Source organism: Gambusia affinis, linkage group LG17 (genome assembly GCF_019740435.1).
Source record: "Gambusia affinis linkage group LG17, SWU_Gaff_1.0, whole genome shotgun sequence".
In the NCBI taxonomy this organism is placed as follows: Eukaryota; Metazoa; Chordata; class Actinopteri; order Cyprinodontiformes; family Poeciliidae; genus Gambusia; species Gambusia affinis.
In genome coordinates, this window is record NC_057884.1 from 801706 (window position 1) to 825621 (window position 23916).

At 38.8% G+C, this 23916-nt stretch overlaps 3 protein-coding genes across 6 annotated transcripts; 2 read left to right on the plus strand and 1 right to left on the minus strand.

The window, feature by feature from the left end:
• Positions 1-7108: 7108 nt before the first annotated feature.
• LOC122847194 (kinetochore protein SLK19-like) lies at positions 7109-11872 on the minus strand. 2 transcript variants are annotated; one of them, XM_044144654.1, is made up of 2 exons: positions 10047-11872; positions 7109-7300 (listed from the first exon to the last, which is right to left on the minus strand). In XM_044144654.1, the coding sequence occupies exons 1-2, from the start codon at positions 11685-11687 to the stop codon at positions 7175-7177; spliced, it is 1767 nt and encodes a 588-aa protein (XP_044000589.1). In that variant the 5' UTR covers positions 11688-11872; the 3' UTR covers positions 7109-7174. The 2 variants fall into 2 exon arrangements, with proteins under 2 accessions (XP_044000589.1, XP_044000590.1); XM_044144655.1 differs by lacking the exon at positions 7109-7300 and adding an exon at positions 7460-7537.
• Positions 11873-11991: 119 nt separating this feature from the next.
• Positions 11992-20469, plus strand: LOC122819300. 3 transcript variants are annotated; one of them, XM_044095925.1, is made up of 8 exons: positions 11992-12385; positions 13082-13143; positions 14304-14460; positions 16764-18283; positions 18738-19129; positions 19298-19382; positions 19558-19664; positions 19766-20469. In XM_044095925.1, the coding sequence occupies exons 3-4, from the start codon at positions 14415-14417 to the stop codon at positions 17948-17950; spliced, it is 1233 nt and encodes a 410-aa protein (XP_043951860.1). In that variant the 5' UTR covers positions 11992-12385; positions 13082-13143; positions 14304-14414; the 3' UTR covers positions 17951-18283; positions 18738-19129; positions 19298-19382; positions 19558-19664; positions 19766-20469. The 3 variants fall into 3 exon arrangements, with proteins under 3 accessions (XP_043951860.1, XP_043951859.1, XP_043951858.1); XM_044095924.1 differs by having other exon boundaries at positions 18738-18822; positions 18997-19382; XM_044095923.1 differs by having other exon boundaries at positions 18738-19382.
• Positions 20470-21296: 827 nt separating this feature from the next.
• On the plus strand, positions 21297-23511 carry LOC122819431. Its single transcript, XM_044096166.1, has 2 exons — positions 21297-21825; positions 22585-23511. Exons 1-2 carry the CDS (start codon positions 21640-21642, stop codon positions 23509-23511), a joined length of 1113 nt encoding a protein of 370 aa, XP_043952101.1. The 5' UTR covers positions 21297-21639.
• Positions 23512-23916: the final 405 nt, after the last annotated feature.

The following is a 23916-nucleotide window of genomic DNA, read 5'->3' on the forward strand; positions in this document are numbered from 1 at the left end:
TCAGTGAAACACGATCAGTGTGAACTCCCTCCTCAGTCTGTCTCCTTTGGCAAAAATATTTGTTTTGTTGCAGTTTAGGAACTGAACTAACTCTTCAGACTGAACATCAGCAAGGAATGCAAGGGAAAAAGCAGAGCTCAGCAATTTCTGCAATCGTCATTCACAATAATCAATCACTTTAGTTAAGTTTCCATGGTTACCCCGGAAGCACAAAAACACAGAAGTATTAATATTAATTAAAAGGTAAATGGCAATAGCAGTTCCTTCTCAAATCTAAAGGATGAGAAAGAAGAGCTTCAGTTTCAGTAAAAGCTGAAGCCATGGCTTTCTCCAGGAGAGAGACACGGTTCAACTCTGAGAAACAGGACTGAGTGCATCAACGACAGAGAGAGAACAGCACTAACTCAGATGATTTCCCCTGCAGGATGGTGTCAAATCTTAACAGAACTCCAGACCACAAGTTTCTGGGTGAGTGAAAACTGCTACCGATTACTTTCATAGTTTCAATGTTCAAAATGCTGTTTGGGCAATGAGTTCAGTTTCCAGGCTTTTAACATGATGCGGCACAATCTTTTACAAGTTCAAACAATCTCAGACATCCGCAAGGATTAACATGTGATGTAGTTGATTGTGGTATCATATACATTAATCTGTTAATAAAGAGAAGATTAAAAAGGGCTGATGCACAATCAGGGAACTTTCTTTTTTCTTTTTTAATGTCCACACAGTTGCATTTTTCCATTGAGCCCTGCTCATGTTCAGCTTAAATGGAGAGTCTTCTGATGGTATCTTATTAAAACACATTACCTGAACAATCCCCGTCTCCCCAAACCTATTTCATTCAGCAGTGCTCAGAATTTCTGATCGCAAATCTGTTCTCATTATACTGTTTCTCACATACCTCCTCTTTATCTGCCCTACCTCTAGTTTCTTTATCCTCCCTGCTTTTCTCCTCCCCTCAGGTGAATATAGTAATTGCTGCAATTTAACTGCTGCTGTGTTGGATTTCATGCTTATCCTCTCCAGTCACTCGATTATAAAAGAGATGAAAATAGAATGCATCTCCCATGAAAGATGTAGTTGAAAGTGTGTGTGTGTGTGTGGGGGGGGGGTCTTGACAATTGGGAATTACTTGCTCGGTCTGGTCTGAGTTCTCTTTTTATTTTTTTAATAATTCAATTATTGCCAATGTTGTGGTGAAACTGCAGGCTGAAACACACAAATCACCCCAATCCTAAGCCAATTCCTTCCCATTTATCCACAATGACTTACACAGACACGGAGCCATTTTCTGCACTGCTGTTTATTAGATTCTCATCTGTGGCCCTTGGCGAGTCACTACAGAGGGAAATGATGAAGAAGTGAACTGGACATCTCTTCCGCAGTGCAGAGAGGGAAGATGATTTAGAAGAGATATTATGCTCTTTAACAAGTTGATCCAGTTTCCTCAGGTTTTAATGAAATGTCAATGAAATGCTCATGTTAGAATATTACATGATTACAGTTCTTAAGTCTTGTTATATTTCTCACTTCAAAGGAGCTGACTTAGGGAGGAATTAAGTTTTCCTCAACAGAGGTTGTTTTTTTGTTTTTTTTTTTATAATTGTTGTAGGCACAAACAGGTATATTGTTTGTGCCTACAACAATTACCAAAAGGTTTCTGTCTTAGTTTAAGAAAAACGCCGCCATACTGCATGTTATTCTCATTCTTATTCATGTGCGTCAAACACGGGCTTATGACGCAAGTCTGTCGCACTTGTTTGACGATCTTCTGGCTCTTTTCAAAATCTCTCTACAAGTCACAAATAGCTACATTAAACATACAGCAGTTAATAAATGTGGGCATTTTTTTTACTGCAGTGTATTGGGTGCAGTGCCATCAATCAATCAGATCAGCAGCATCTCTAATTGACGTGAAGGCCAGTCGTACAGCTCTGGAGTTTGATTTGTATCTTCCTCTTCACACTGTGGCTCCAGAAACTGAAAAATTGAAAACTACATGCAGATCTTTTCCATCAGGCTTCTGTGTAAACACACTACAGAACAACAATCTCTGTGTCCTGAACTCAGACTTTCAAAAATGTGTGAGAGTCTTTGAAACATCAACTACTCCACAGTAATGCTTGAACAAACCTTAACAGACACTAGGTGTATTGAGTTGAAACATAAAAATAAACTAATGTTGACGATTGTTTTTGAAGCTATTTCAACATAAAACATCTTGCTGGTATTAAGGTGATACAAATAAAAGATGTGAAAGACGTTAGCCAAAGAGTATTTGGAGAAAGAAATGTTTCAAAGTTTTATACTAATCCACATTCAGTTTTACAATAAATTACATGCAATAAATTATAACAAATATACTGAAAACATTTAAGAAAAGTAATATGTGTCACTTTTAGGAAGGACACATTTTGGACCCACCTCTTCCTTCAGCGCCGACCCAGCCTGTTGTGCTCTAGGAGTTTGAACTAATTTGCTTCCATTTATTTCCATAACAATTCTACAGGACCTCAAATATATATTTCAGCTTGGAGAGGGGGACTCATGATGACTAAGCGCCACAGACGATCTGTGTCTGGGCACCCAAACTGTTAGCACTGGCCTGCTGTCTTCACTCCATTCTAACTGTTGACTGAAATGTCATGTAGGTCCTGACCTTTCACAAGAAAGTAGCTTTGGTGTTTCTTTAATCAAGGTTACCTTCCAAAGCCTCCTTCCCCTGTCAACCACACAGCAGCTTTCACAGAAGTAAGGAGCAGTGAAGAAGCAGTTAACCCTTTCAGAACAAGGCAGCTTAATTATCTTTCATTTCTTTTTCTTTCCATAATTCAGCAATTCATTGATAAGGTTAAAACAGAATCCAGATGACTGTAATGCAGAATGTATTGAAATGCAGACTTCCCTAGGTTCAATTTGCACCTGAGGCAAAGCACAGATCATGGCATTTTCACTGAAAAGCCAAAGAAGGAAAATGAATACGGTGCCGGGAGAGATATGAGAGCAGAAAAAGGGCCATGAGAAAGATTTCATATCTTCCCTCTCCGGTGCTGGAGTGCACACTGCTAGAAAAGAACTATATTTATTCACAATGATCTATTCAGAAACTCAATTTTAACTCAATTAAAGCTTCTCTCCCTGTCGGTCATGCCTTTGTTGCAGTAATTGTCAGACTCTGCTTCTCAGACTTGAGTTCTTTGAACATGAATCGTGCTGGAGCTCAAACCTTCAGCAGAGCGAGGGGGAACATTTTAATTCAGCCACACAAGAGCGAAGAAAAACCATGACAGAGAAGCAGGTAGGAGTGGGTTTGAGAGCCTGGAGCAAGCTGTGCCAAATACACACACAAACACACACACGCATAGTGGCAGAGTAAAGTGAATCTATGCAAATCGTTGAGCTAATGAATTTCTGAATTCCAGCCTTGGCTCCCGCGAAGGTAATGCGCTTATTTTGGCATGAGCTCATAGAAGAAGAGGAAAATGAACAAAATCACACACACGTGCACACACACACGCCGACATGAACAGTGCAGGGATCTAAGCCAAATGGTCTCCTGCTGACAGCAGCTCATCACACCTCCTCACTTCTCTCTGGTCTGTTGTCTTTCCAACATGCCTTTCTTCTTCCTGATGCCACCTGTGTAAACTCATTAGCACATGTACACAAAACACACCACAAATACACAACATCTGCAAATTTTTCTTCACAAAAAAGTCCAGTATGTGTTCCACTCCAATACATGAATATGAGCATACTTTTATAACAGAACTGATAGAGCAATTAGGTCCTTCATTTCATCTCCAACCAAAACAAACAAAACATCTAAAGTGTTCACGTCTGTCTTTCTCCAGCAAATTGAAAAGGGTTCATGAAAAAAGATAACTTCTAATTCAGTGACTTTCCCCTATTCTTTGATTTAAAAATCCCACAATTAAAGAAGCCAACTCTGTAAATTCAGAGAAGCTGAAACACAAACTAGTACAGCGTGATGCAGTGGATTTATGTTCTTAAGATCAAAAATCCACAGTTTTTACACTCTTTTCAGTCTTGACACCATTATTATGCATTATGCACTGCAAAATCCAATAGCTAACCTGACACAAAAATTAACCGTACTAACCTTACTACCAATAAAATGCCCTTCTGACCTATATGTATTAAGTAACATTTACACAGTGAAAAACACAAAATATTATTATTGGTTTTGAGTGAGCATCATTCATTTAGCGTTAAGCTCAGTCACAAACGGTAAGTTACCAACATCTGTTTCACGGTGCTTTCAAAGAAGAAGAACTGCACATACAGTTCAGTCCCTTCTGCTCAGTAACAGATCAGTTCAGCACACAGGATGGAGAGCGGAGGATGACAAGGTAAGTCAAAAATTATTAGCATTCGCTAACTAACTTTAGCATTAATTAGCTTGCCAACAAACCAAACAGGAATTACGTTAGCTTGTTCAGGCTGGGCAGTGTTCCAAAGTAATCTTTACTATTACACATCCGGATTTTTTTTGTGTGTCGCACTTTTCTAAATTTGTCTGTACGCCAAGTTTTAGTGTGAAAACTGTGCACTCTTTTATACATGAGGCCCCAGAAGAGTATAAAGGCCACCAAAAAAGAAAATGTAGGAGGGAATTTAATTTATTTATCATTTCAAGACAGAATTCTGTCATTAATATCTGAAGTTTGAGAAATAAAGTCAGAAATTTTAGATTTTTTTTTTTTTTGTGGAAGCCCTGGGCTGCTACATGCTACTCTTCAACAAGATCTTCAAGGCAAACAAGGAAGCGTAGGATAGATCCAGACAGAGTTGGTGCAACAAACTGATGCAGATGTAAGTCAATGATATTCTTCTTTTGTTGTTTTTTCTAATAGTGTTTTGACTTTAAAATGTTTGCTCGTTTTCTATAGTTTCCAGAAGGCCTTACTTGACAGCTGTAGGATCTGTTACTGTTGGGTTGTTTGAGTTTGAATTTGGGGTTTTCAGGTTCCTTAGTTTCTTCTATTTAGTTCTGCCTTGTTTTCCACTGCTGTTCTTCCTTAGTGATTCTAGTTATGTATATTTCATGTTTCTACTTATTTTCTGTTGTTCTAGTTTTATTAAGTTCCTTTAGTCCAGTTATTCCTTAGTGTTTGTGCATGTTCCCCTGTGTGCTCTCCCTCATTTCCCTGTGCCACTCTGTCTCTCTATTCCTCTCTCTATCTCTTTTTCTATCTCTCTTTCTCTCTCTCCTCAGCCTGCCTTCACTCGCTCCACTCACACCTGAAATGAGTTAGTTCATCAGCCCAGGTCTATTGTTTCCACATTAAACCTCCCAGTATTTGAGCTCTTTATTGTTGGGCACTACAATAAAGAGTAGTGCCCAACTACTCTTTGTTGGGCACTCTTTGTTGTGACATGATACAAGGGAGAAGTGTCATGTCACTTCTCCGTTGTTTCACTGTGTTCTCTTCGTATCTCCTGTTTGGCTTTGTTTGGATTTTTTTTTTTTTTTTGTTCCCCTATATAGCCGTCAGTGGTCACTTGAACAAATTTGCTGCAACTTGTATGCATGTCTAGTGGAGTAAGTTTCCTGTAGTTGCTGTTGAGGGAGACTACATTAACTGCTTTCTGCTGCAAAAAAAATTGATAATTGTTTGCATTTTAATTGGTTGTAGTGCAGCAGAAGGAGAGGCTTGCCCAGGGAACCATTCCTGCAAAAAACACAACTTCATGCATATTTGTGTTACAAGCTATGCTTACAGATTAATCATGATTTTTCACAGCATGTTATTAATCTAATAAAAAGTTTAAATTGATTGACAGCACTCCTTTAAACTGAACTAAATGATGACATTGCTTACTTAGATGAGCTCCTTTCACTGTTCAATAAAAAAACATATGCCTTTGATAAAAATGGACCTGATATTAAATAGCCACTTAAATCCACATTACCAACTTGAAAGAAATGACTGAGTAGATCACCCCATTCCTCAGCTATTTGCGTCATCCCATTTCAGAGAAAATGATGGCACATAGACAAGACAGACTTTGCACATGCACAGAGCGAAAGCAGAATGGAATGATGGGAAGAGAGATCGATCAGAAGACAATAAAAAACAGATTACAGGCGACTGTTAAGTTAAAGACCTGCCAGAGCTAAAATCAGAAGCGGTTGATGGATGATTGTTTGAACTGAGTACTTTTTTGTGTAGATAAAGATGGTTTTAAAAATAAGCTCAAATAGAAACAATATTAAAAACAAGACTGTATCTAATGTAGCCTCAACAGAGGGAGGTTACTCTGTTCTGCTACACTGTTGTGCTGCATTTGTGGTTCTGCAAAGCTGATTTTTCCTTCGTTTCTGGGATGTTTAAATGATTCTGTCTTTTCTCTGTCTCTTTTATCTGCTCACATGCACACTGCTGCCCGTTTACGTGAATATGACATATTTGACTGGCGACAGTCACATACAAACAGAAACTGATTAAGCAGACCAACACTTGTTAGAGAGGGTGCAGAATGAGGAGAAGATAAAAGCAGAACCTGCGCTCCAATCTTTGCTTCATTTGGTGTCGCCCTTAAGGTGTGTGAAGTGGAGCCCAGGGCTGGGCGGTGAATATTACTCTGTATCTGTTCCTCTGTTCAGTTCAGTATCTTTATTGTCCCCCAAGGGGGAAAATTAGTTTTGCAGTTAGGCATTTCAAACATACAAAAACAGCATAAGATACACAGACAATGTTAAAAACATACAAAACATGCAAGCAGCAATTTATAAATATATAAGATGGAATTAAAAAATTCACAAGTTTAGGGACCTGACTGCTTTGGATGCAGGAAGTTCTTCCATCTGTTGCTTTTAATCCCAGGAAGCCTAAACCTCCAGGCAGACCTGAGAGTTGAACTGAAGGGAAAAAAATTTCCTTGTTAAATCTGATACTTAGTTTTAGTTATTCAAATACCAAAATAATTGTTTGCAACAGCCCTTTAAAAATGATCCTTTCAAATACTGACAAGCTCTTTCTCTGTGACCAGATCACCCATATCCTGAAACAAAAAGCAGCAGGATAGCAGTAAACTTGTCAGTCATGCTCGTGTATGTGCTGCTCACAACCTCCTCCTTGCTCTCTGCTATGCTGCAGCTCCTCCTCCACAACAGAGACCACTGTGAATGCTCATGCTAGTTAGCATGTTAGCATGGCCTCCCATGATGGTGAATGAACCGTTTTCCTGTAACGTTGGGTTCAGATGGCAGCAGGCCCACAGGGAGAAGGCAGAGGAGCTCCACGTTTTCATTGATTTTCTGCCTCATATCATACTGTCAGAACATAGAGACAGTTTAAACAAATAATAAAGTAGAATCTTTATAAAAGTTGCCGACTGCAGCTTTAAGGAGGGCTTACTTTCTTTTTCACCACTACTGTATAAGACCTGACTCTGCAGTACATGTGCAAAGATGTCCAAAAATGTATTTTTTTTTTCTTTTCACATTAAAACTTCAAGGCTGATGCTGATGGCTCAAGTGTGATTCTGTTTAGATACAGCGGTCCATCTCCTATACAGTACACATACCAACTGTTTATCTGCTTGCTTTTTCTTTTATGCCCTTGACCGATGAGCTGCCATTGTTCTGCCAGGATGGTACATATGAGAGGAGGAAGTTTAAGTTTGTCTGACTTTTCTTTCTCCTACCTCCAGGCAGCCTAGTGTTTAATTTGGGCGGTCTATTCCTAGCTTTCAGTACTCAAGGTCAAAACCTAAATGTGTGTTTTTGTGTGTGTTGGTAATTGTGTTAAATATGAATAAAAACTGGGGCTGAAAAAGCAGGGAGATTGGTTAAATTGTGTATGTAGATGGCAGCAGCTGGGTGACATGTTGCAGTGGGTCATGCTGCCCCTAGCAACAACACATTTTGTCACCCCTCCCCCCCACTGCCCAAATTGAAAACCTGGAAATATATTTAATCATCTGTACAAATCACTGGCACCATCATTCTGCATACAATCATCTGATTATCCAAACATGTTAATGAAATGAGCTGCCACGACTTGAAGCCAGGATGGAGAAACTTCAAATTTAAGTCTTAAAAGTTTAGCTTATTAACTCACTTTTTAACGTTTCATCAAGACTGCTCAGTCTGTGTGATTCTTAAAGGGAAAAAAAACAAAAACTCACTGGAATGCGAATTTTTAGACTAAAGACATGAGATTTTCTATTTGTCATTATGTTTCTAGAACATAACAAAATTGGAGTGATATCCTCAGTGACAAATAGATCAATAAATAAAGTCTTAATGAGTCCTCAGGGTGCAGCTTATGGGTGTGAGTATAAAATATTAACACATGTTATAATTGGGCGTGCTGTGGTTGCGTAGGACAGTGTTTTTCAACCACTGTGCCGCGGCACACTAGTGTGTCGTGAGTGATCGTCAGGTGTGCCGTGGAAATTATCCAATTTCACCTAATTGGTCTAAAAAAATATTTTGAAAACGAATTAATTATCTGCAAATAATATACCATTTTTGAGTGTCTGTGCTGTAGAAGTCACTAGCATATATAAGCATAGCTCATATATCCTATGCTTATATATATGCTACATATGATAGCTTATATATATAAGCTATCATATGTAGCATATATATAAGCTACATACATGTAGCTTATATATGTAGCTACATATATGCTATGTATATGTATATGTAGCTATATGTAGCATATGTATATGCTGCATATGCTACATATGCTATCATATGTAGCATATATGTAGCATATATATGATAGCATATGTAGCATATGTATATGCTACATATATGCTACATTTGCTACATATATGCTACATATGCTACATATATGCTACATATGCTATCATATGTAGCATATATGTAGCATATATATGATAGCATATGTAGCATATGTATATGCTACATATATGCTACATTTGCTACATATATGCTACATATGCTACATATATGCTACATATGCTATCATATGTAGCATATGTTACATATGCTGCATATATGCTGCATATGCTATCATATGATAGCATATGTAGCATATATGCATATGCTATCATATGTAGCATATATGCTACATATGCTATATGTAGCATATATATACCATATATGCTACATATATGCTATCATATGTAGCATATATATATATACCATATATATGCTATATATGCTATCATATGTAGCATATATATACCCTATATATGCTATCATATGTATCATATATGTAGCATATATATGCTACATATATGCTATCATATGTATCATATATATAAGCATAGCATGTATATATATAAGCTATGCTTATATGACTTATGTATACAGTACAGACCAAAAGTTTGGACACACTTTCCAATTGAATTCAATGAGAAGGAATTTGACCCCAACATATCCTGCAGGACCCCCACCCCAACACTAAGCATTGACCACACTCTTGAAATGTCAATACAATGGTCCCCCTGACCAAAATCTACCTATAAAACCTGATATGTCCTGCAGGACCCACCCCAAATAATGAGGGTCGACCACCCCTCCTGAAAAATCAATAAAATGCTCCCCCTTACCAAAATCTACCCACATTGTCCAATTGGACCCCAAATATCCTGCAGGACCCCCACCCCAACACTAAGCATTGACCACACTCTTGAAATGTCAATACGATGGTCCCCCTGACCAAAATCTACCCATAAAACCTGATATGTCCTGCAGGACCCACCCCAAATAATGAAGGTCGACCACCCCTCCTGAAAAATCAATAACATTCTCCCTCTGTCAAAAATCTTCCCACATGTCCTGGAGGACCCTCCCTCAAACACTGAGATCCTGCCTACATCTTTGCATTTTCAAATGATTTGATTAGAAGAGGCGGAAGAAAACCAGTGTTTCGGGGTTTAGTCGTAGACTTTGTGTCTGAGTCCTCAGGTTTCAGTCTGATATTTTGTGACTGAATTGGTGGAAATGTATCTTTCTTTGAAAATGAGATCTCTGCAATTTTATTTCTCAACTCACTGATGTGGATTTCTTGCATTTTAATTTTCGTGAGATATGCAGTTACCTCTGCATCTAGTGCTTTTTTCTGCCTTCTAAGAGCTTTGATGGTGGTCTGACTCTCCTGAACTTGAAGCATTACATCTTCCGGCACATGGTCTAACTTAGACTTGAGACACTTCATCACATTCTGGAGATTCGCCTCCTCAAGCTTTAGATTTTCAATTTCTGTCACTTTCTCTTTCAGTTTTGTGGACAATCTGCGGTTCTCAGTGCGAAGCATTGTGAGTTTTTCCGTTTTCTTGTCCGTGTCTGGGAGAAGTATAATATCTCCATTCTCCTCATTTAGCCCCAGCCTTTGCACCTTAGAATACGTTTCTTTAACCATTCTGAATTTCTGCTCATTTGCATGGAGTCGCAGAACTTCCTTAGTTAGTTCTACAATCTTGCATTCCTGTTCACGAATGATATCAGCCTGTATTCCAATTTTTCTGTTATTGCTGAAAAGTACTTCTGCAGCTCTTCTGTTTTTGGTCAGAGCGTCTTCTCTCTGCGTTTTCAGTTTCATGTAATCTTCCTGTGTACGCAGGAGGTCCTTCTCAAATTTGATTTTATTTTCCTTGCTGTTGTCTTTCGTGTCAACCAGCTTTATCTTGACCTGCTCCACCCGATGCTTATAAAATTGAGTCTCTTGCTTGGACTTTTCCAGGAGTGTCTGGGTTTCAACAATCTCTTTCTCAAGATTTGCTGCAGAAGTTTTTAGCTTTTGATATTTTTTCTGTAGGTTTGCTTTTTCTGTTTGAGCACGTTCACATTTCTCCTGGAGGACTTGGTATTTCGACTCTTGTTTAGACATCTTCCTGTCAAAATCATGCAAAGACTTGTGTAGTGACGTGATTTCCTTTCGTAGGCTCAGATTTTCATCATCTTTGTGTTTTAGTCGCTTCATAGAAGTTTCTTCATTCTGGCGATTTCTTTTTGCCTCCATTTCTGTCTCTTGTGCAACTTTGCGTTGTTTCTTAATCTCCTCCTTCTGAGCATCAATTATCTTTTCCTTTGCATCCAAGACCATCTTAAAATTGTCAATTGTGTTCTCTTTAGTTTTCAATATATCAGACTGCATCTTAAGCTCAGCTTTCAGGCTCTCTGATTCATTTCTAGATGTGATTGCTTTTAGCTGAGACGCATCTACCTGTATTTTCAATCTTTGGTTGTCGTCTTTCAGCTCTTTCACCAGTTTTTCTGCATCAAGGGCTCGATCTCTGTACACCTTCAGTCCTGCCACTTTCTCAGACAAGTCACGCCTCCGTGCAGTTTCAGCCATGAGAGAATGTGTCTTCTCTGCAAGAGCTTGTTCCATGTTTTTTAACTGACCTTCTAGTTCCTCAATCCTAGTTGCACTTTCCAGAAATTTAGCGGAAATCCCTTTAAAGTTGTTGGAAAGTTTAAAATTTTTAACCTCCAGCAATTTAATTTCCTTCTTCAGCTGATATGTGTTCTGTTGTTGTTTCCGTAAATCTTTTTCAGCTTGTTGGACTCTCTCCTTGGACGGAGAGTTTTCTGTCTGGTTGTCCTCTGGCGTTATGGATCGCCGCGTTGTGTCTCTGGCTCTTTCATCCCCATTTTTTATGAGGTTCTTTTGGGATTGAGGATCATCGTCAGTTAATTCATCCTCCATGGTCTGCCATTCTTGTATTGAACGTCTCATTTTCGTCTTGTTTTTGGATAGCAATCCTTTTACAAATGTATAATCACAGAAAGCAATCCTACCTTGGAACTCTTGGAGCTCAATGACTTTGACACAGACAGGGTCACTGACTATGTCAAAGTCATTGTCTATGACATCACTATGTCATGAGTGATGTCATGATCTTTGTCCCCATGACATCACTGTTCCTGCAGCAGTACACTAAACCGGTGTTTTTCAACCACTGTGCCACAGCACACTAGTGTGCCATGAGTGATCGTCAGGTGTGCTGTGGAAATTATCCAATTTCACCTAATTGGTCTAAAAAAATATTTTGAAAACGAATTAATTATCTGCAAATAATATGCCATTTTTGAGTGTCTGTGCTGTAGAAGTCACTAGCGGTGTAATAATGTAATTTCCTTATCACTAGATGGCTGTAGGTACATAGCATTGCACGTTAAAACAAGAGAATAGACCTTTTTCACGACAACCGGCAGCTGCATCTGAAAGGGCTGCGGCACTTCCTGTTTTGGCGACGGTAATTCAAGTACCCTGAAAAACTTCTCTCCTCCTCCGGTCCTTTTCATAATCATTACTTAATTTCCCAGCACTTTCTTTCGCTGATGCGGAGGAAATTGCAGCGGCGAATTCGCCCACCAACAAATATGTGAAAGGAAACAAGTTCTTCCACAAAGAATATATCCACAGCTATCAAGGTAAGAAAAGACGTAGCTTAGCGAGCTAACCGCTAGCTACAAGATATGAACTACACAAACATCGTAACGAAGCCTAATTTAGTTTGCTAAATTCCGTGGAATATTGGAGACAGACATAGTTTAAACTTTTCAAATATATTTTGACATTCTGAATTGTATTTGCCAGTACAGTTTGTGAAAATAAGCATGCTGGAACTTAGTTATGAGATACTAGATGACGCTTGATGTTGAAACTATGCTTTACTTCTGCAGCCTGTAGTGTCAGATAATGTCCAGGGACAGCAAGTTGTCAGAGCTCGATGCTTCAGATCCACATATACTAAATTACATTTACTGTCAAATATATGATCTTAAAATAACAGTACTATAGTTATGTACACAATTTATTCCTCCGTTGATTGTGTCGCGCAGCCATTTACGCTTCTTTCCCACTTGTATTTTGTGAGTGCCATATAAAAGTTGTTGTAATCTCAATATTACTTGTGGCAAATATAATTTCTCTCATAATTTGTTTGGAAAATGTATTTTTTGTAGGCAGTGAAAAAATACAGGCTCAATTGCTGTCAATTAGTTTTATTTGCAAGTTGGGTAAAAATCTAAACTGTGCCAAATCAGTCTCATTATGTCCTAACAAATTGCTCAGCCACCCCTTTATTTGTTCTTTAGTTTGAAATCTTTCTGTGTATTTCTTGTAAGGGGAAACATCCTGAACCTGTCAGCGACCTGGTGGTGTGGAAGCCCAAAACTATGGGGAAAAGGTATCTGCACTCCACACTTTACAGAGTTTGCCACAGGGCTCACCAATGTCTCATCAGTGCCCACCTGACTAGTCCTCTGGTTGCATCATTCTGCACCACATGACTCCAGACTTCCCTTCTCTTCCTTTGATGCTACATAGTCTTCCGAATATGGGTTTTGTGCCCACACTGGGTCAACTTATGCATCTTCAGTCTCTGCAAGCGTCATTGGAAATGTTTTATGAAATAGAGGCCAGAACAGGAGAGCATATATGAGAATAAGAATTATTTTCTGTATTCTGGCTAACAGAATGCTTGTGGACAGAATTAGTTTGTAAAAAAAAAACCTGCAGTTTTCTACAACCTCTTTAAATTTAATACCACATTGTTGTGCCACTGTTCAGGTGTACTTTTGAAGTGGACATGTTAAGTGCAATTTGAAATATTAAATATAAAATATGCTAAAAAAAATTCTTTGTTGTGTTTATTTGATTCCTATTCAAGACACTTTGATAAGATTGATTATATATTTAATATAGGCGGCTATCGACTATCATTGGTTTCCATTTTTGGTTGGTGGTGTGCCTCGTGATTTTTTCAATGAAAACAATGTACCTTGGCTCAAAAAAGGTTGAAAATCACTGGCGTAGGGGATAGCGCGACCCACGTTTAGAGGCCTTGAGTTCTCGACGCGGTTGTCGCGGGTTCGATTCCCGGATCCGTCGATATTTGCCGCATGTCTTCCTCTTCTTCCTACTTTCATATAAGGGACACTAGAGCCCACAAAAGACCCCCTGGAGGGGAAAACAACAAAAATACATGTTATAATTAACATATGTTAATTTGAACGGAAGCTACACTTACAATGACTTATATCAAGATAACAATTCATCATTAAAATATTAACATATGTTTTAATTATATATATTTATATATTTTTTGCATCGTAAGAGTGATTTGTGACTGAACTCTACTACAACACAAGGTGCCCTGCATGAATCTTTTACTATTTAGCTGGTGCAATTTGCAACTTCTGTAGTCCAATTTCTCTGACGCACCAGCGCGTGCATTCGTCATTGAGCCTTCCTCAATAAAAGTCATGGAAACGATGTTGGCGTTGGCAACACTATAAATGACGCTGGCCTTCTGAATTCTTCCCCTTTGCTATGGGACTTTTGAAGGAGACGCCTGAAGGAGCAAAACGCCTCGGAAGGTTTGAACCTGTTGAGGAGTCTGCTTTGCAAAACCTGCTGAAATACGCACTTGCTGAAGAAGCCCAGAACCTGTGAAAGATGGATCCTGGCCAGGAGAAGGACCAGCAGGATGATCAGCTGGAAGGTTAATATCGTTCTTCTACTATTCTTAATAAACAAAAACAAGTTGTTACTAAAATAATAATGAATTGTTTAGTTTATTTTGTGTTTGTGTGCATTTTTTTTAAAGAAATACCGCCTGCTGTACAAAAAAGACAAGTAGTTTTCTTGCTAGCATAGATCTTTCTTAGCTAATGAGCCTTTTTCTTAACTGAATTTCCAGGAATGTTAAACTGTGGTGTAGAGATTTAAGAAATGTATGTATTTTAGTTAATTATAGGGAAGTTCGTGGAATTAATGTTAATTTCTTGAAAAATTATTTTGTTCGTGACCGTTATTTTTTGAAAAATGCTCTGATAAACACTCAGTTTCCATGGATACGGTAAATAAAATACTTTAACTATTTAATGTTAATTTAAAAAACATTTAAAAACATGTATTTTCCCCTTTAATAGCCTGTAATTTAATTGTTTAGTTTAGTTTTGTTATTTTTTTTTAAGAAAGGAACATGTAGACCTGTTTTTTTTTTTTCGTTTTTTTTTGTCATATGCTAAAATCTGCAAATTGATTGAAACAAAGGTGCTGTACTGAGAGTATCAGGTTTAATGACTTTCCATGGTTTATTAACGCTAGTGTTCGAGAATAACTGTTACGCTGATTTCTAAAGAAAGAAGTAAAATTTCTTTCCATTTGTTGGAAAAGTAGCTTGTTTTTGACCGTTATGTTTTAAAAAATGCCTTGATACACACTTGGTATCCATGGATACGCCGAATGAAACGCATTGAATATTTAATATTACTTTTAAAAGCATTTTTAAAAATGTATTTTCCCTATGACAGTCTATGATTTAATAGTTTAGTTTGATTATGTTTTTCAAGATAGGGACATGTTGATCTGTTTTTTAGCATAGCCAGGAATGCTAACATGGTTGAATTGATTTGAAAAAGCTAAAACGATGCTATTTAATCTAACAATATCAGGTTTGATGAGTTTGTAGTCCAATACTTTGGAATTTTGTTGACTTCTGTGAAATATATAACGTTAATAGGTTTCTTTTGCATTTGTGGGACGAAACTAATTTGTGAGTTAATTTAAATGATGTTTTGTGACTTATGTGTTAGCTTATTGAAATTTGTGGATAAAGCACTAGTGTTTGAGAAAAATTGTTATGCTGGTTTTAACAATAAACAAAACGGGAAAACTAACCGAAACGGAAAACTGTTCTTGACCGTTGTTTGTTTTTAAAATGCCCTGCCAAAACATATTTGGTTTCCATGGCAATGACATCATACTTGTAGAAGTTTATTAAGACACTCACGTTCTCACAATGATGATGATGATGATGATGATGATGATGATGATGATGATGATAAGCTAATGGATTGTAGCCACAGCTGTTATCAAGTCATTGGCCCTTCTGACCAACACCAGCAGGAAAGGTGGGAGAAGAGTCTTGACCAAGGACACAACGACAGAGGCTGGCCATTGCAGGGCAAACTTCTACCACTGTTGCCCCAGTTATAAGCATCCTGTGTGTGTGTCGTAGTGATCATCAATCAAAGCTGATCATAGAAAATAATGATTTCTTTGTGAAAATCCTCTTTTATGGCTTTGGTGTCCAATTCTTGGCAACCTGGATGGTTCTTTGTCCATATTTTTTGAAAAATGCCCAAACATATTTGGAGTAAAGGCCACTTGTGTCGGCCTGTTTTCAGTCTTTAGACTCTGATTTTTATAGATGTACATTTCTGCTGTTGGCCATATGTAGAATTATATGGGTATTTATTAATACTGTAGGATTTACTGTATTAATAAATACAGTAAACTCAGAGTAGCTGTGGTTGTGATTCTAAAACTTTGTGGAGCTCATAGGAATTTAATTTAATTAACTACAGTTAACATTCTAGTAATTTAAAACTGCTAATGGAAATATATTAATATTTTTAAATTTTTGTATAGTATTGAATTTATGTAAGCAGTAATCTAAGTTTAATAGTAATGAATGGCTCATGTATCTTGTTTTGGGTATGAAGATAAAACGTACCTCTTCAGCAGCATCAAAGATTTGTGAGAGTTATAGGAGGGTAAACTGAGTAACTTGTTGCAGTGGGGGTTTTTATTCACACTAATGGCACAATGCAAGATTAAAGGTATTTTATTAGCTATTAAAAAGTCCTCAACACAGCACATACTTCTTTAATTTATATTTAGACATTTTCAAACCTGGGCTAATGTATTTTGGTATTTCATTGTTCTCTTTAAACAGCTTTGGATTTTTCTAAAGGTCTTCATACTGAGCTATAGATTTTTTCTTGTTTTCCTTCACAGCTCATAGTGTAGCGCCCCCAGCAGATGGATCCCCAACGTTGGAGGAACATCCAGACGACGGTAAGGATTTTGGTAAGGTGTGGTCAGATGTTTTCCCTCAGATGTCTGACACCATGGTTTCTGGAGGTCATGGAAAGGAGTCTAGGTGTAGTTCCAGCTCCAGTGGTAGCTCCAGTCAAAATGAGGTTGGTAATAAGTGTACTAGCAGCTCCAGTGAGAACGAGATAGGTAATGATTCTACTACCAGTTCCCGTCCGACAGTGGACCATACTTACGCTGCATCACAGCTGCTTGAGGTTCTTCCTCCAAATTTTAAAAACCTATGGGACATTGAGATGGCTCAGAAGCGTCAAGAGGGCATTTCTCAATTGGCCTCACTTGAACCCACACATGGCCTTGACAAGCAGGAAGAGCCCATTTCGAGTCCAGATGACACCAGACCTATTGGTATCTCACAACGTCATCAGGTAGGTTTGGTAGGGGATGTGGCTCACGTGACATCTGTTACCAGCTTAAACCAAAAGAGGTCAAAGGACAGCGACTCTGAAGAGGAGCCTCCTGTCAAGAAGACCAGGGACACCGTGGCTGAAGAGGAGCTCTCCTCCAAGAGGACCAGTGAGAGTGATGGTGCTGAAGAGGAGTCCCCCTCCAAGAGGACCAGGACTTGCGATGATGAAGAGGAACCTGTCCTCTGTCCCTCACAAGGGACGGTGCATGAGGATTCTTTTCAGTCATCTCCTGTCTCCAATCCCTCCCCCATGACATTCTGGCTGGATCACTTTTATTCACCCTTCAGCATTTCACCTGAGAGTACATCTGAGGATCCCATTCTGTCCTCCCCTGTCTTCAGTCCCTTACCCAGATTGACACGTGAAGGTCCCATTGTGTCAGTTCATGCCATCAGTCCCCCAGTCAGTGAAGATTCTGTCTTCAGTCGTCCACCAAGCACAGAGTATGAGGATCCCATTGTGTCTTCCCCTGTCGTTAGTCCTTCACTATCCACATACTGCAAAATTCCAAGTATGTCATTCCCTTGCATATGTGTGTGGATGAAGTCTCAAATGGACAAAGAAGAGGAACCAAGACCTTCAACATCTGGAATTGGATCTGACAGAATTAGAGAAAGAGTGACTTCCAGACAAGTGTGGTTTAGACCTCACTACGACTTGTCAAGTGATTCTGATTAGACTGGGATCTTGAAACGCTGAAGACCTTCCTGAGAAGTCCCGTTAAGATATCATCATTTCTCTGTTGGTTTTGTTAAAGCCAATGGTTTCTAGCAGGACTGAGGAAGCCTGAGGTAGCGTCTTGCACCGCGGCTTTTCTTTTACCCACTGCTAGATTTTTCATTTTAGATGTTCAGGATTCTAATCGCGGTGCTCTCTGATATAGTAATTAGAGAGCACCGCCTGTTCCTCCATTAATCCACTCTCCCAGATTTAATCTTTCAGGTTTTAGCTGCTCATCGCTGGATTCTTTCCTGGTTCTCCATGTGGTTCCTGTCCTCGTGATTCCTGCTTGTAAGTTTTTGGATTCCACAACACATAATACTGCTTGGCTCCTCCTGGAATTGGGGACCATCAGCTTTGCTAAATAAACATAGAAAGAAATTCACTATTAGTAGAAAGTGTTAATCCATATAGAGTTAAAATTCACACTAAGTATGGAAAGTTTACCGGATAATATTTAGTATTAGAGACCAAATTAAAGCATTTAAGAAATCAGAAGACAGAGGAGAACATAGACAAAATTTATGATTGAGGGATTTAATTAAGAGCTTTTATCCAGAGGGAAAGTACAGAACAGGAGAGTATGTGGAGTAAAGATGAACTTTTAATCTGATTTTATATGGCCATATTTATGTGTCGCAACACAGAAAGATCACAAAAAGAGAACAGACATTAAAAAATGCAGACACTAGTCTCTGATCCCAGGTCCAGACTTCTCAGATCTTTGATGTTCTGATCATCCCAGGTTGGATCTCCTGAACCTGCAATCCTCCACCTTCAGCACCACCAGTCAGGTGGAGGAAGATAAGAGAACCCAGTTGACGAAAAAAGTAAGAACATTTCTATCTACACAACATAACTAAACATTTCAGATGGAGCTGTGTAGAGTTGAGCTAAAAATTTGAATCTGGTTCTGTCTGCTGTCCATGATTATTTTCTTCTTTAACTCTGTTGTCTTTTCTCTTTATTTCATTTCTCCGTCAACTCATGTCACATGACTTGAGTTGAGCAACAATTGAAGCAGAAGACCTGCTCCACCTGCTGTTCTACTGGTTGTAACAGATTGTGGAAAAGGCGAGGACATGATGATGACTTGATCAAAAAGTCTCCTTCAATCATCTGTTATTTAGACTGAATGTGTGTCTGATTATGTATTGATTCTCCAGCATCTCATGTTAAAGTTCACCTGTTCATGGGTCAGACGTTGAATATTAAAGATTTTAAGAAACATTATTGAAAACCCAGCACTAGTTTCTGGTCCCAGATTCAGATTGTGCAGACCAATAATGTCTCTGATCATCCCAGGTTGGATCTCCTGAACCTGCAATCCTCCACCTTCAGCACCACCAGTCAGGTGGAGGAAGATAAGAGAACCCAGTTGACGAAAAATGTAAGAACATTTACATCCCTGTATCTTCAGATACAGGGATACAACAAATATACAACAGATACAACAAAATGTTTTCAATATGTATTAAGTTGAGTTCAATACTCAAATCTGATTCCTACTTTCTGCTGTATTTTCCCCTCACTGACCCTTTTGTTGTCTCATTTTTTCCATCCAGTCCTTTCATAACAGCAGACCTTTGATGAGCTTTGTGCTGATGGAAGGAGGATCAGGAATAGAGCAGAGGACCTGCTGATCTACTGGTTCTAGTAGATTCTATAAATGGTGAGGTCATGATTATGACTTGATCAGAAAGTCTGATTCAATCATCTGTTATTTAGACAGAAATGAAGGAATGTGTTTCTGATCATGTGTTGGTTCACTAGCATGACTGAAACAAGTCAACAGCGCTGGACCAATGAGGAGAGAGAAGACACAGAGGACTGAGGAGACACAGGAAATCCTGCTGGACATCAAGAGACGTTTCCTGATGCATCAGAGGGAACAGCTGAAGATGGACGCACAACAAAGAGACAGAGATCATGTGAAGTGGATCCTCATCAGCCTGGAATCCTCCACCTTCAGCACCACCAGTCAGGTGGAGGAAGATCAGAGAACCCAGTCGACGAAAAAAGACAGAACTTTTAAATCTGTAATCCTCAGAGAAGTTTCCTGATGCATCAGGACTGGGTGTCCTTTTGTTCTGCAGTGTTTTAAAATCAACATATTCCCTCATGTACATTTCTGAAATTATTTCATCAACCATAATTGGAGAAATTAATTATCATTGTTGTTTGCATCTCTTTTTATCATCAATGTACACTACAGATGAATTGTTTAAATAAAATTGTTTGAATTAATGTTTTTGTAAATATATTTTATAAAAAAAATGGTAGAAATAGAGGTTACGGTAGGGGGTGCTATAGCGCCCTCTGGATTAGACATGCCAATCCTTCAGCTCCCCACGCCCCGAAGTTAGGGTGTTTATTTATTTGTTTATTTATTTCGATTTAATAAGTACAAGTTGATAGTCAAGTATTATGAACGGTGTAATGCATAAATGAAAAATAAAAAATCAGAAAATTGGAAATGACAATGTACTTCTTTTGCATATAATCAGCGAGGAAAAGCCGGCAGCAACTCCACCAGGTTTACTAGTGTTCTGAAGATACAGGGATGTACCATTAAAACATGAAGGACTTAATTTGAACAAACACTGTAGTTTCTCTTAGTCGACATCTGTTTCTTCGGCTCTTAATGTTACATAACTTAAGTGTGAACGGAGGTGGGCTGTATAGGTTTTTGCTGGGCATTACTAGATCATAGATGTGGCAATGTTTCTGTGGCACCAAAGAACGGAAGCTACAATTATAAAACCTTACAATGACTTCTATCAAGATAACAATTCAACATATATGTGCAGGGGGGCAGAAGGAATGGAAGGCGGATATCAACGTTTAAAAATAAAAAGTGAATAAAAGTTTCATCAGGCTGTAACAAGGCCAGCGCCCTTCATGCACACGCCGCTCCACCCTGCTCCACCCTGCTCCACCCTGCTCCACCCTGCTCCACCCTGCTCCTACCTGCTCCACCTTCTCTCTGGCCACCACCCTCTCTCCACCATTTTAAATGCACTATGTAACAACATGCATCAACACCAGCGCAAGAGTCTTATCAGTTATAAACAATAACTGAGATACCTCTTTAGGTGTTATGTCCTGATGGTGGTGTCCCAATTTTTTATTTTTTTTTCATCTAGTTTTGTTAATTATTATCCTAAGCGAATATTTATAATCATTTATAGCCAAACCAGACCGGTACCAGATTAACGTTTCAGCTTAGAGGGGGAGTCAGAGTCTGACTTTCTATGTGAAACCTGGCTGAGAAAGGAAGGGTAACTAAAGATCAGTGGTGGGAAGTAACGAAGTACAAGTACTTCGTTACTGTACTTAAGTACAATTTCCGTGTATCTGTACTTTACTTAAGTAGATTTAATAATGGATACTTTCTACTTTTACTCCACTACATTTAACAGTAAGTATCTGTACTTTCTACTTCACTACATTTCTATACAGCGTTTCGTTACTCGTTACATCCAAGACGCATTTCGGTTTTTTGATTTGTTCGTTAGTTTGAAAGTATCCAATGGCGAGAGCAGAATCAGTCCGCTGAACCAATCCGAAGCGGGAAATAACCATTAGGCCCTCCCTCAAGAAGAGCAGCACAGTACGCAGGACCTGCAGAATCATTAACTCCCAGAATGGAGTCCAAGGATAGTCATCCTCCAGAAGACCTGCCCCACCCATGGCCTTATTTAAAAGATTTCTTTGAAATAACTGGGTCAAAAAACGCTTCCTGGAGATTCCAATGCCGCCTTTGCCTTCCCCGAAAGCACGAAATTCTATCTTTCAAAAATTCACCATCAAATTTGAAAAAACATATTGAGGTAAGTTAAGTTGCTAAACGCTATCGATGTTAAATTAATTTGTGTTAGTGAAGTTTTATGTAATCTTAGCAAGCTTTTTGTTGAACTCGACTGCAGTAAATAAATACGATTACTGTATATTGTTATAAGCTAGCATGAACTTGCAAGTAACAGTGATTACTGCGGTCGTGATCACGTCTCCCGCCATGAATGTTACATATAAGTTGACGCTAAACTCCTTCACGTCCTGGTTATTAAATAAATGTTAGCGCCATTAAAATAATCTCCATGTAACAGTTACAGTCATATTCAATAAATTAGAATATGGGTTCCAATGAGACGCAATTGTCACAAGTCCGGCGATATTGGCGGACATTCCCGCCCACAGAGTTAGCCGTAGCCCCCCTACCTGGAAGGTGTTTATTGTTTTTACCTTAGAATGGCCAACTCTCCGTTATTGCTATATCAATTTGATACAGTAGAGGCTTCCGCACTTCCCATATCTGTGCTTTTTGTCACTATTTTCAGGAGTTGAAACTGTTTAAGCCGTTGTTAACATGTCGTAACCTGCTTTTCCAAGCCGCCTCTAAATGGCAGCAAAACGCAAAGAACTTAGCACATTCAGAGGGATCAGTTTAAGATCACTGCTTTAAAGAGCCCATCCTTTCAGGATTTTTTGTTTGATAGTGTTGTGTGTTAACAGTTGATGTTTTTTATTATTCTTATCTAATTTGTATAAATTAGGATTAAGATTTATAAAGAGCATATGTTTATTTTCAGAGAAAGCATGGCAGTCATCTCCAGCAATACCTTGCAATGACTGCAGTGGTCGTCAAAAGGAAAGGATCTGACTCCAATGAAGGTGCTTCAACCAGCAAGCAGAGAAAACTTGAGGAAAGCACTAAAGTTTCTCAGAAGAGTGTTGACCATGCAGTGATAAACTTCATTGTCCAGGGTTTGCACCCTTTTGGAATAGTAGAACAGGCAGGATTTCGAAGCCTGGTGCAGCAGCTTCAGCCTAATTCTACTGTGATATCTCGTTCAACAGTTCGAACCATGATTGAAAAAAATACAGCAGAAATGAAGGCAAATGTGAGAAAAGCAATGCAAAATATCAAATACATTGCTACAACAACGGATTCCTGGACTTCACACCGGCAGAGCTTTGTTGGAGTGACTGCTCACTGGATAGATCCTGAAAGTCTTGAGAGATCATCGGTAGCTCTTGCTTGCAGGCGACTTAAAGGTCCCCACACATTTGACGCATTGGCTGGTCTCCTCAACGATATTCATACTGAGTTCAACATCCGGGAGAAAATTGTGAGAACCACCACTGACAATGGCTCCAATTTTGTTAAGGCCTTTAGGGTTTATGGCCCTGATGAAAACAACAGTCTGGACACATCTAGTTTAGGAAGTTTAGCTGAAGGGCACCAAGTAGTGGAAGCAAATGAAAATGAGGAAGACGATGCTCTGGGAGTGGAGGTAGAGGCTGTTGAGATTGGATCTCTCTTGGATGAAGAAGATGATAGTTCAGAATATCAGCTACCGAAGCATCATCGCTGTGCCTGTCATGTGCTTAATCTGATCTCAACAGTGGATGCCACCAAAGCAAACTCAAATGAGACTTACAAAAGCTTTCACGTGCATCATTTGCCAAGTGTGGGGTCTGTGGAACAAGAGTGCTCGATCTACAATAGCTGCTGAGGTAATTGAAAGAGAGTGTAAGCTCCAACTCATCCGCCCCAATGACACCAGGTGGAACTCCCTGTTTCTGGCAGTGGAACGTATACTGAGGATCATCAAAGACAATGGAGAAGGGGCCATCAGAGCAGTTTGCATTGCACTTAAAGTTCCCATGTAAGTGACACTTAATAGCACTTTTTTGTCAGTGAGTCTGAAATAAGTATTACTGATAGTAGTACTGCTGAAAATTTACCCTACACAAACTATTTGGGAATAAAATCAAATTACAGAAACATTCTGATGGCAATATAACTTTTAAGATTTATGCAAATGTTTTTGTTTTTTATCAGGCACAATTGCTAGTGAATTGTAAAAAGACATGTTATTAGTATATATAACTTATGAAATAGTTAATACTAACATGTA

Excerpts from the sequence above, each read along its gene's own strand:
- LOC122847194 (XM_044144654.1), bottom strand. The coding sequence starts at position 11,687 with ATGAGACGTTCAATACAAGAATGGCAGACCATGGAGGATGAATTAACT. Across the intron at positions 7,301-10,046 it reads AAAAAGCACTAGATGCAGAG|TATGATATGAGGCAGAAAAT; the intron begins GTAACTGCATAT and ends ATGTTCTGACAG.
- LOC122819300 (XM_044095923.1), top strand. The coding sequence starts at position 14,415 with ATGGATCCTGGCCAGGAGAAGGACCAGCAGGATGATCAGCTGGAAG. Across the intron at positions 14,461-16,763 it reads GCAGGATGATCAGCTGGAAG|CTCATAGTGTAGCGCCCCCA; the intron begins GTTAATATCGTT and ends TTTCCTTCACAG.
- LOC122819431 (XM_044096166.1), top strand. The coding sequence starts at position 21,640 with ATGGAGTCCAAGGATAGTCATCCTCCAGAAGACCTGCCCCACCCATGG. Across the intron at positions 21,826-22,584 it reads ATTTGAAAAAACATATTGAG|AGAAAGCATGGCAGTCATCT; the intron begins GTAAGTTAAGTT and ends GTTTATTTTCAG.